Source organism: Podarcis tiliguerta (assembly GCF_965153285.1).
Source record: "Podarcis tiliguerta genome assembly, chromosome: 2".
In the NCBI taxonomy this organism is placed as follows: domain Eukaryota; kingdom Metazoa; phylum Chordata; class Lepidosauria; order Squamata; family Lacertidae; genus Podarcis; species Podarcis tiliguerta.
Window position 1 is genome coordinate 44,655,633 of NC_139535.1, and position 12,767 is coordinate 44,668,399.

The window sequence follows — 12,767 nt, forward strand, 5'->3', positions numbered from 1 at the left end:
CTTCTGCGAATATGATTAAGTAAATGGTAAAATTAGTGACAAAAGAGAAAAGGAGACAATTTAAATTGAATATGTTATGTTTATTTTAAAGGTATTGAAATTGAGATATAATATATTGTATTTGGATACATAACATTCGAAAGTTACAACAAGGTATGAAATAAGGTAACAAAATGCTGACATTGTTAATGCAAAGAACGCAGAATCGGAAGGGGTGGGGAAGTCCAAGTTTTATTTTGTTTTTGTTGTTAAAAAAGAGAAAATTTGTTTCTTGTAACTACTTTATTGTTTATAAACTTATAAAATTATGGAAAGAAACGCAATAAAAAAATTTATAAAAAAAAAAAAAAAAAAAGAACTTTGCTTCAGGATGAGAACAGAAATTGTGCTCTGGCGGCGCGGCGGCAGCAGGAGGCCCCATTAGCTAAAGCAGTACTTCAGGTTAAGAACAGTTTCAGGTTAAGAACGGACCTCCGGAACGAATTAAGTACTTAACCCAAGGTACCACTGTATAGGTATGCATTTAGGTTGTATTTAGGACTCAGGGCCAGCAGACTATCTGGAAACCTCTAGGATAGATAGGATAGGCAATTTCGAGAAATGATGGAAGCTGGAGCTATTAGGAGAGAAAAAGCACAATATTATTTCCTTCTCAGTAGTATTTAATTAGTCTTCCAGCCTTCAAGACAATGAGCTGATATTAGCCACTGTAGGGCATGAAAGCTAGAATTGTACTTCAAAAATGCCTAAATAGAGAAGTTTGAACCAAATTCATCCTGCAAAACAATGTTATCTAACCACAGATGGCCTGAGCAAAGTAAAAAATAGTACCTGATTTTTTTACCTTTTCTTTTTTAAGGTTCTATGATAGAGTGCTCACTTTCATGGCACATACCTCTTGTACTTTGTAATACTCCTGCCAATTGCTGCTAAGAGAAGCTATCAACATTCTGCAAATCTGTTGTCCACGTACAACTGCTCATTCCATGAAGAACTAATTCTTGGCTAAATGGGCTCCCGGTGAATTGAGTCTCTTAAGATTGTTAGGAAAGACTCTTATCTCCCTTGTATCATTTAAAGGCAATAAATATTTTGAAGTTGTCATTAGTGGAGCCAAAATGGGTAGCTGACGTGCAATCCTACACATTTCTACTCAGAAGTTGGTCCCACTGAGTTCAATGGAGCTTAGTTTTGGGTAAGGAGTAGGAACCTTGTTCAGTAGATATGCCTAGGATGGTACTATTGTCTTTATCAGTCTAGATATTGCAAGCAAAACTCCCTCAAAATGCTTTCTCCCTATTAACAAGTTTTCACTTCAGTTCATGCACATTTTCTGCCTTAAAATTTCTCACTCCATCTCCTGGGTATAATTACCAATTTGACCCTGATATTATAGACAAAGGGATTGCCTGAAAGAACCATCATTCAGGAGTAGGTGCTGACTTAATGAAATCACTGCCAGAAGTTGTAAATTATATGTGAAATTAAAACCTGCTAACCAAATCCATGGGGGAACCAGACAGATCTCTTGTACAATAATTGCTTTTGTGGCATTTGGACTATATTTAAGCTCATAATTCTCAGGAAGTCAGCTGTTCTCAGTGTTTAGAAAAGAAAGGCCTTTCTCTCATCCAGTTCTGCATTGTCTAGATATTTTCAGAGCTGTGGAGCTGAGCTATATAGTTCCAAGAGCTCTGTGTGTGTGTTCAAAGAATTCTCTGGAGAGCCAATGAAAAGATGTTATGGGGTGGCTGAAAGCAGGGAAGGGAGCTAACTAGTACATATATTTTCTCTACCTACACATGAATATATTGTGGACAACAGTTTTGGGTGGGTTTTGTTCAGATGTGGCTATATGCTGCTTACAGCCAATACAGTGACACTGTTCTCCAGATTGTCATGAAAGGAGATAGGTGTGGGACTTTGGTGGGTGGGTGGGTTGTTATTGTTTTAAGGAAAGCAATGATTGATTATCAGCTCTTGTATACTGACGGAGAAATAATGCAGGTATTTTGCAGACCGCCACATTGCCTAAATTTCATGTGGAATGTAGACAGTTCAGAAGGTTCCCCCTGAAGTCATTATGTCTATGAAAACCTAGAGGGTGTGTGTGTGTGTGTTAATTGGATGAGTTTCTGCGTTTATTGCCCCATTCACAATCTACACTCTCCTACACTGAAGGGCAGAGAACCAGGACGTCCTCTCAGAACAGAGTAGCCGAGTGTGATGCAACTGTTGAGTTTGAAATGATAAACTGCCATAAAGCGATGATGTCTCACTGCTCAGCTAGGAGGGTAAAAGCGTAATAGCTGTTGCTTTTTATGTTTGTTTTTGTAGGTTAATTCAGTCAGAACAGGAGTGGGGGAAAAGACAATTGTTCCAGTCTCTTGCCCAGTGCCAGCTGCATTAACCCCTGGAGTTTCACCATCCCTGCCAGTGCCTATGCCAGGTACTACCCTTTCTGGCACAGTAAAACCTTATGTGATGCCTCTTTGTCAATATGGAGGAGTTTTTCCTACATCCGTTTTTGGAGTGCAGTGGTTGGGCCCAGCCACACAGCCTGGGATTGTAGGAGGCCAGAGCATTGCGCCATTCCCACCTCTGGGCAAAAACGGCTTGCAGCTGTTTCCAGTGCCGCTGCAGCAACCTGTGGTCAGCCCGCCAGGCTCTAACCTGAGAATAACCTAGCTCGGCCGCCTTTCGATAGCTGACGGTGCTTTCCCACATCGCCAGGGCGGCGCATTTGAGCCTATGCACGGGGTGTGTTGACCTGCCGGCATTCGGTTCAGGCCTGCTAGCGTGCACACCATCCATACACTGAATCAAGCAATCACTGTGAAATGTTTTCACACCGATTCGTTTGTGGTTATGGCAATATTTGCTTCTCCTTCCTTGCCGAAGATCACTTTATTTTGTGCTCTGGTGTTTGAAACCGCAAACTTCAGCGTTAATGTACTTGAATTGATGGTTAAGACAACTGTATTAATCCTGCAGGAGTATTAGTGCCTTGAATTCAAGCTTTTCAGTTCTCGCTGGAAAGATGTAAATAATAAGAATAATTGAAAAGTGTATTTTATTTACAATCTGCTTGTGTGAGGTTGATTTTTTTTTAATTTGCAAAAATATATATAAATATGAATATATTGGGAAAAATGTTGAAGGTTTACATTGAAACTCTTGCCCAGTTTTGTTCCATTTTTCTCCTGTAAATGCTTTTATTTTAACTGGTGGTGAGTTTAAAAAAGAAAAAGGGTGGCTTAAATGTTTACAGAGTGAGTTACTGACAGAAGACTTTTCATTTGAATGAAGAGTAATAACATGAGTAGCTTTCTTTTGCAATAGGAGCATTTACAAGAGCTTGAACTTAAGTTGTATATATGTGTGCAGGTAATAGCTTTGGGCAGTGCAATTCACTTTGTTATGCAATCTTTCTGGAAAAGCTGTTGCGAGTGAAAACTTCTCTTTTAATATGAAATAGCAAATTTGGCAAGCAGTTTAAGATGCTTTTCTCTCCCTCCCCCCTTTTCTCTCCTTCCCTCCCTCTCTTTCTCATTTAGCCGCAAAAGCAAAAAACAAAAACATATTCTGAACAAATTTTGTAATTTAAATTCAATCCATGCATGTTTCATTTGTGAAATGAACTAATCAAAATATTGGTTATAGGAGAGCCCATCCCAAAGTTACTATTTTAAAAAAAGTATGTAAGTACAGAACTTTACTTGCATGCCATTGCCTTTATTCCAACAGCAGTCGTAGTTCAGAACCATCTTTGAAGTGCTTACAGTATTTTCACTGAAGTGGAATTAAATGTGAAGCTTTCTTTATTATTATCCACCCTACTTATTTAGTAGTGTTGGTGTTTGACCACATTTGAATTTATTTTGTCATTTTTCACTCCGTTTGCACTGTAGATAGAATGGGCACCTCTTTCTTTTTTTGACTTGAGCTTTCTTTCATTGGGTTCACTTAACTGTACATAGACTTTGCACCTTCACCTCTCAGTACAAAGGCACAAGGTAACTACTAAGATTGATTTGCAGATTGGTAAGTCTCTATTTACTTGAAATAATAAAAAAAAACCTAGGACAAGCATAATGGCACACATTTTAAAATAAAAAGCATTGCAACAGAAAAGTTGAAGGCACACTGCACTCACATTCTCTCTTCATGGCAATGACATTTTTGAACTACCTGCTGAAGAGTCGGAGCTGTTTTGCGCTGCCGATCTGTGAATTGTATAGTTCTATTGTACTTTGAGCATTAAGAACTGTCTGAAACGTTTTGTTGGTTCCATTTAGTTTCTATTATTCCATCAATTCGGTTAGAATTGAATTTTGTAGAACATGGTGCAGAGTCATCTGCCTGGGCAAAATACATGCTGTAGTAAGAGATTTCTGCTCTCTGTAACATGTATATTTCATTTGTTTGAGACTTTATTTTAGATTCATGTCTGTATGCTTTATGAGCAAAATATGGAAAATCTTGTTCTCACTATTCCTACCCCCTTGGCTTGCACTGAAACCTTCGGTTTGTTGGTATTGCCTGTTGTATAGCCGTGCCCCTTGTAAGCTGACCAGTCAGAGGCACTAACTCCTCACTCCCAAGAGATTGTATATATTCAAGAGAAGACAAAATAAAACATTTTTGTGCTTGAAAAATTTGTGGAAAACCCAGTGTGTTGCTAAAATTCTAAAAATATCACAAGATAGCACCGCTCTTTAATTCCATTCCCTGCAGCTTCAGACACTGACTTAAGGAATCATCTGTGACCAGGTATCCTTAACTGGGAGGGCTAAAAATACTTCTCTGTGTCCCCTTGCTGTCTCCACCAAGTCCAATGAGTAAATCCTTCAATGGGTGCCCTTGGCAGATCTCATGTTTTTTGCCACACTGTCCTCAATGAATTGGACTTTTTTGTTGTTATTTTTAGTCAAAAAATTTAGTGCACCATTCTGTTGATCCATTTCACACCCATGAATCTTATGGTAAAGGATGGGGAGGAAATCTAAATAAATAAACACAATTGGCTTGCTTGATAATTCTAGGTACAGAACTTTGAGTATATGCTATTGTATATGTTTGGGGTGGAATAAAGTGTCAACTTGGGAAAGGAATGGTTAAACAGTAGCAGTGGTGGCAAGATTCATGACACAAAAATTCCAACACAATAAAAGTATATTGGACTGGAGAAATCACTGTAGGTTCAGACACTGACTACAATTCAGCATCTTATCTAAATTTCTCGGTAGTGTTGCTTCTTGTATCTATTTAATAGCAAAGGAGCAGCTTTGACTGGGCTCATGATCACTGAGTAAAATAGACTCAGTTACTATGAATGAGGATGCCATTCATGCTCAAAGTCCTAATCCTGCCTTCTGCAGATGGTACTTTTGAGCCCAGTCTTGCTTGATGTTCAGAAATTGAGCTCATTCTCATTTAAAGTGAGAAGGACTTCTGCCCATATTAATGTAACAGGAATCCTGTTACATTTTGCTGATGGGAGAGGTGGCTTACGGGATGTGTAGTTCTGTATAGCCTGAACCACCAGAGATATGGAAGACAGCCCTTGAATTGTATCTTAGAATTCTAAATGTATTTGGTTCCCCAGCCCACTATTTGTTTTTTTAAAAAAAATATGTTATGATTTGCCCTTTCACGTAGATGGATGAATGAATATGGCATGGAGCTCAGCAAGAGACAAGGTATATGGGCCACAGCATTCTTATACAGTACATTTCAGCTGTGTACTTAAGTAAAAATCAAGAGTTTGAATTCAATCCTAAAGGGAGTCAGTAGAAGTGCATTGATGTGTTCTAAGCAAAAAAAACCTGTGTCTGAACACTCATAAATGATAGCTTCAGATAGCATATATTAGTAATTCCAGTCTTGAACTGATGGTGGTAATGAACTTCATGTCTGAACCTAAAATAAGGGATCGCTGCTTTATTACTTGAAGAAGATCACTACAGCACTGACACAATTCCAGAGCATCAGTGATGAATGTCCCTCTGCCCTTCCAGAGCAGAAGATTTGTCAGCTATTACTTCTTTAGTTTTTTGTCTCATGCTGAATTCTACTGCAATCAAGTTACTGGTATCCATTCTCCCTCCATCACCAAATACCAAATAAGCAGTCAGGTGGACAGATTAGGCCGTGCAGCCAGCATAATATTTCATTCTCATGATGTTGTCCCACTGCCTCTATGCAAATTGAAAGGGAGAAGTAACTGGCTGGGATCTCATGGGGAATGCTCTGGGGAGATTTCAAAAGGTTGCTTTCTGAAATGTTGTTGCACTGAACCAAAACACCCAAAGATGCTGCCAACAGTGCTTGTCTCAACTATCTCCAAAAACAATGGCAACAGAAGATACAAAAAAATCTGCAATGGGTCATTTTATAATAATAATAATAATAATAATAATAATAATAATAATAATAATGGTATCAATCTTTTAGCTAACAATGGTAGATCCAAGTGGCAATCAAACGTGCAGAACTGTAGGTCCAGAAAAAGCCAGACTGGCAGAGGTATTAAAAAAAACCCCTACCCTACACAAAACACAACCAGCCATATCTAGAGGAAGCTGAAAAGTAACAAGTTTCTCTGTCCACAGGTGATGAGGGCCATCTTCAACAGCCTTTTGGGTAAAGGGTGATGAAGATGGGAATGGAAGGATATCTGCCCTGTATGTGTTTTGTTGATGGTGTTTTAGCTTCAGGGCCTAAAAGATTACCAATTTCAGTCCATCCAGTTTCATGTTCTAAAAATGGTGCTGAGTACTGTATGTATATTTTGCCAACCAAATGATTACAAGTGATAGGTTCATGGAGGCCCAATAGTCTTAAGTTAGTCCAAAAACAGTTCACAAGAATTTGGGTAGCTGTGCTGTTAGATCACACTAGCAGAATAAGCAGATCCAAATTATGTCTTTCTCGTTTAGGAGACAAATATAAATATATAGCATCTTATCAGCTATCCAACTTACACTTCTTCTCAAGGAATCATCAGGAATTAGATCTTCAATGGCAAAAACTAATAGATAAAGGAATGTTTTCCATTAGGTAAACTTGAGTCACTTGTGACTCAAGATACAACGCAGTGCGAATTTTTTTTTGACACATTTCAGTTTAGCTACTGGATGCAGCTGGTATTTTGTTCCTGGATCGTTAGAGATCATGAAGTTGCAGAAGAACTGACTGTATAGAAAGAGCACAGGCTTCTTGGTGCAGTACTAGATTGTGAAATTTGAAACGGCCACTGTTAAATCTTACTTTCAAAACAAACCTGGAACAGTAACACTTGAGAATTCAGGTTTCTACTGAAAGTACACAAATGTCACAGCGCATTTTGTGGACCTTTTAAAATGTGGCTGCATATAGGGAAAGTCATACATTATGCTGAGTCCAGTTGAATACTACGGATTTGCAGGATATGAACCATGCATGTGTTTATAAGAAAACAGGAAGAGTCTTACTGGATGAGTCCAAAGGTTCATCTAGTTTAACATCTTATTTCCAATGACGACTCCAGAAAGTTCACAAGCAGGGAATGAAGACAACAGTGTTTCCAGTTATGTTTTCAGCATCTGGTGTTCAAAGGCGTTCTATTCTATTTAATTTATTTTAAGTACTGATTGCCTGCCCTTCATCTTGTAGTGACAACAATGGAAGCACCGGATCTCTCCCCCCCCCCCTCCTGTGTTTGTGGGTGCAGAGGTGCAAGCTTTTGAATTATATGCAATAAAGTTAGCATTGCTGCGTAGAATTTAGCAATTTGCCCCCTGCTATTACACCAGCCTGATGGATACAAAAATGACATGGTGGATATGCTGAACTTGAATATGGTAAACACATGAGCTGATGGCTGTAAAATTCATAATGCATTGGCTTAGAATGCACAACTGAACAAAGAAAAATGTTGATTTCTTGGAACATTTTGTGCCACTACATTTATCATTGCATCAGTTAGGGGTAAAAAAGAAATGTTTTCAGAAGAAAAGCTTTGATTCTGTCAATAATGAAAATTACCTACATGACACAAAAATACTTCGGAAATTTTAACTGGCCTGTATGCCATGTGTTGTCTACACCAAAAAATGTGATGTTTTTAAATGTTGCTTTTTAAAAATGCTGGGCATGTTCATTTTTTAACTTACAACTATTTGTTATATCTGTACTGCAAGTAACTATGCAGGAGTATTTTCTGCCCTGCATGTGCCTAGAATGTCTTAACAATGCTCCACTTTATAGTTAAGAGAGAAATAATAATGTTTCCAAGTAGAATTGAAGGTGTGGGAAACTGCGAACGTAAAAGGGACTTGAATATTAGCTGTTAATGTCTGAATAGGGAACCTTGTATCATCCTCTCTCTTCACCGGATGAGATGTGTGAGCTATACCTGTGGTTGGTGACAATCCATCTCACAACAGGGAACAGGTGTGAGTGCTGCCTGTGAATGTTATGTAAGAAAGAGGAGATTGGCTAGAATTCAGAAGCGTTTATGGTGAGGCTTGCTGCTTGAAAAGCCATGTAACACCCAGCATCATCTAGAGGTGTTGAGAAAGCAGGTTTGAGGACTGGAGTGGTCAATTTAGAAGGTTGCAACCCAGTGCTTGTGCACCAGGGCTGGGCGATATCTGGTTTTCAACAATGCAAAATATCACCAGGTAAACATTGTGATATACTGATATATCACGATGTCGGAACTATGTAGAGGCGAGCAGTAGGTCTGGGTGATATATGGGTTTCAACTTCATGATATATCACCAGCTAAACATTGCAGCAAGGGACACGGGTGGCGCTGTGGGTTAAACCACAGAGCCTAGGACTTGCTGATCAGAAGGTCGGCGGTTCAAATCCCCGCGACGGAGTGAGCTCCTGTTGCTCGGTCCCTGCTCCTGCCAACTTAGCAGTTTGAAATCACATCAAAGTGCAAGTAGATAAATAGGTACCGCTCCAGCAGGAAGGTAAACGGCGTTTCAGTGCGCTGCTCTGGTGCGCCAGAAGCGGCTTAGTCATGCTGGCCATATGACCCGGAAGCTGTACACCGGCTCCCTCGGCCAATAAAGCGAGATGAGTGCCGCAACCCCAGAGTTGGCCACAACTGGACCTAATGGTTGGGGTCCCTTTACCTTTAAACATCGCAGTACACTGATATTTCACAATGTCTGAAATAAGGATGGAGCTATGTAGAGTCATTGGCTGGCTTCATGGTTTTTCACACATTGTGATGTTTGCATAGCATACACATCATGATTCATGATATATTGCCAGATCAAAAACCATGAAACTGATATGAACTTCAAACTGGTTTTGGATGGTACATTGATATATTGCTCAGCCCTACAGTGCTATTCTACTTGTGGCAGCCCTTTTGTAAGGGTGGTTGCCAGTTTGTTTTTCCCACCCCCAATATGAACATTTGCCATGACCACAAGAAAGAATGCAGATGTCACAAACGTCATGCTTAGGAGCACCAGTCACATTTTAGGAAACATGATGGTCATGTAAGTACATGACACCAATAGTTTCAGTTCCCCTTTGGAAGATAAGCCTTGAAATTCCTCCAGTGTAGAAGGCGATTCCCTGACTGCTAAAATACATAGTGACTAGTGTATACATGCTTGCCAGTTGGATTATAGAAAATGCATGCCTCAACAATGTAAACTGAGAAAATGTATTTCTCTTTGCTTTAGTTAACTAACAGCGCAATCCTATACATGTCTACTCAAACATCAGTTGCACTACGGTCATCAGGGCTTACTTCCTAATTAAGTGTGCATACCGTTGCACCCTAATAATTTCTAATCTGTGCCTGTAACTTATTCAAGCATGATCTGGCAGTGGGAAACTGTGTAGTTTTCTTATGTACTAATCCATGCTTTGACTGGGACTGCATGATGTCAGTGGATTTTGACAACAGCAATTAATGTCCAGTGGGCTCTGGGCCCTATATTCCCTGCTGTGTTCAGTCATGAGAAAGGTTAGTTGATACAATCGCATGAAAAAGTTTTAGATCGCCTAAATTATTATTCATGTTGATTAAACATCATGCTTGAGCCTTCACACATTGGGTGTTTCCAGACAATATTGTTAGTTCACACACACACACACACACACACACACACAGCACAATCGATTTGCAATTGTTCCTCCTTTTGGAGTGTTGGAGATACTACATTTCTCCAACACTCCAAAATGCAGTATTTCTTCACTGGGAAAATGTAATTTCCACATCTCCACCTCTCAACAGAAAAGCCATTGCTACTGCGAGCGGCTGGGTGAAGAGGTAAAGGATTCTCCTGAGACATCATTTGTCTCAAGGCACACACCCTCTCTTCCCAAGCTGACACTTTGTGATTGTGGTTATTTGTGTGATTTCTGTCACCTGTATTTCTAGGCTATTGTATGTTTGAAGTGGGTTACAATTAAAAAAAACCACACCCCACAATATACACAGTAATATGGCAATATAATCAAATAATAAGAAGCTAAACAAACAGAAACAGGATTTAAGAGATCCTATTAGTCTCATTATTGTATTTAAAGTTGTTTGGAGGCTGAGCAGCAGCTGAGTGTGTTTGACAAGCTCACATTTGACTACCTCAAACAGGAGCCCTAGGTACCTCTGCTATGTCTTCTCCCCCTACACACAAACACACTTAAATAAGAGTATAATATTGTGTTACTGGTATTGGGCTGGGGTTAATTCAAGTACAGCGCTAAGGATATTCCTTATAGAAAGGCAGGCATGGAAGGAGCAATAGCTCTCCAGATTTGTTGTACAATAACCCCCATCATCCCTGACCATTGACTATACTGACTGGGGTGCAGATGGGGGCTGGAATCCAGCAGCATGTGGAGGAGCAGAGTTCCCCATCTCCACCACCACCTATTAAGAATGGCTTTCCTGGTCCTTGATTTCTTAATTATTTCCTTGTACAACAGGGGCCAATGAAATGAGATCCTTCCCACCCCCCAATCTCACCATTTATGTTGGTGGTCTTGCTTAACACTTCCCATAAAAAGATGAGCTTTGTCCAGGGAGGAACTGGCCTGGTCGAAACATCAGCACTGCTAAGCCCATTGCTTCTATGTGCCTTATTAAGGAAGATGGAGCTATTCGGACATTGTGGTGCTTCTTAAGAATTCTGTGGCTTTATATGTAGGATTTCCTGGCCCATGGAGCAGCTCGTGCATGGCTTCTCTTTGTTTTATTGTTTTCGTTTTTAAAAATAATAATCTGTTTTTCTCTTTGTACATCGCGTCATATACATTAATTGTGGCTGCTTTCCATCTTTTTCATCTATCCATCTTTTGGGTTCCGTATGGATAGAAAATGCAGCTCAGATTGTATAATGACTGTTGTGCCCAAACTGAATGGTTTGGCAAGGGTGCCTCTGTTTTGTTGGATTAGATGAAAAATAAAATAAAAGGTAAACCCATTGAGCTTTAAGCATGGCACTAGTATCTGCGATTGTCCTGAGTTTGGCTTGCTGTTTCTGTAAGGCACCTGAAATATCCATAGTGCAAGGTTATGCATATAATACAATGTTTAATGTGTTTGGGCCTCTAATTCTAATCATACATGATTTTGATATTTTTATTTTAGATTCTGAGGAAGAGGACACCCACAAGTGACGCATGTCCAAGCTTGGATATAGGGTCAACATCAAGATCTTACTTCAACTAAGGAAGGGGAAGAAAAGCTGGGAATTGATGTCACATGTGAGAAACTCTGTACTATTCTTATCCATTAAATTCAATTTTGTAACTTCTTTCTAAACCTTTTTTTATTTATAGTTGGAAATTCAAACATTATGCAAAAATAAATAAACTATAATTATTTTGAGGAAAAGGCTTGATCCATTTTTGAGTGGGAAATTATCTGTTTTTCTTATGGTATAAGATTTGATTCAAATGAAAACCCATGCAATTATTTTATTTTGCCAAATCAGCCACATTCTACTTTGGATGGCAAACTCTCTTCTTCCTTTTATGATACAGATGATACTCAACTTGGGTGGTATTCAACAAAATTTCACTCAAAAGTAGACCCACTGCAATGAATGAACATGACTAAGAGAGGTCCATTAATTACAATGGGTCTATTCTGAGTAAACTGAGTTGCATACCATTCCTTGATCCAAATGTCACCTTTTTAAAATATATATTTAAAAGTCAGGTTCATATAGCCATTTTGAGATTGTGGTGAAGTGGCAAAGATGCCAAAATTCTGTGTTGTGGTGGGCCTTCTATTTAAACAAGAAAAACAGGAAATAAGGATATAACCTGAAGAAAGTTATATTTGCATATGTTGATGTGGTCATGCCTAATCTTCATGCTGTGAATTTACCTCTCAGCAAGTGAACTAGTGCTGACAGTTACATGAAAGATGCAGCAACGGGAATTATTCTTCAAAACTGCCTCTGGCTAAAATGGAGGTCTAAATGAGTGCCTGAATATTTAGGAAAGGGTCTTTTGGACATTAAGCTCACACCTGCATCTGGCAGGCTAGATTAAAAACCATCCACAGACCGCATTTGGGTTGTGGGTGGAACTTTCCATCTGTCAATCATAGTTACGCTTTTAGGGCATCTGTTGTAGAGTGGCGCAACTGGTGCAGCTGCAGGGGTCACCATGCTGCAGGGGATACCACAAAAATATTGTAGAATGGAGGTGAGGGGCACATGAATTTTTAGCCAAAGCAAATTGCTCCAAATCACCCCAAATTGAATCGAGCTCACTAGCTATTCAGTGTGATCTGG

At 39.3% G+C, this 12,767-nt stretch overlaps 1 protein-coding gene across 4 annotated transcripts in view; it reads left to right on the forward strand.

Annotated features, from left to right (window-relative positions):
• Nucleotides 1–11,857, forward strand: part of WNK2 (WNK lysine deficient protein kinase 2) — a 116,320-nt gene extending 104,463 nt beyond the window's left edge. For 2 of the 4 annotated variants that reach the window (XR_014506316.1, XM_083420217.1), the window contains 2 exons: nucleotides 2,338–2,449; nucleotides 11,612–11,857. Coding sequence is in view for 3 of the 4 variants with exons in the window: in XM_083420217.1 (XP_083276343.1) it covers nucleotides 2,338–2,449; nucleotides 11,612–11,640 (141 nt within the window). In the remaining variant the exon portion in view is untranslated. Of the gene's footprint in view, nucleotides 1–2,337; nucleotides 4,659–11,611 lie in introns of those variants that run through there. The other 2 variants (XM_083420216.1, XM_083420215.1) reach the window with 1 other exon arrangement.
• Nucleotides 11,858–12,767: the final 910 nt, after the last annotated feature.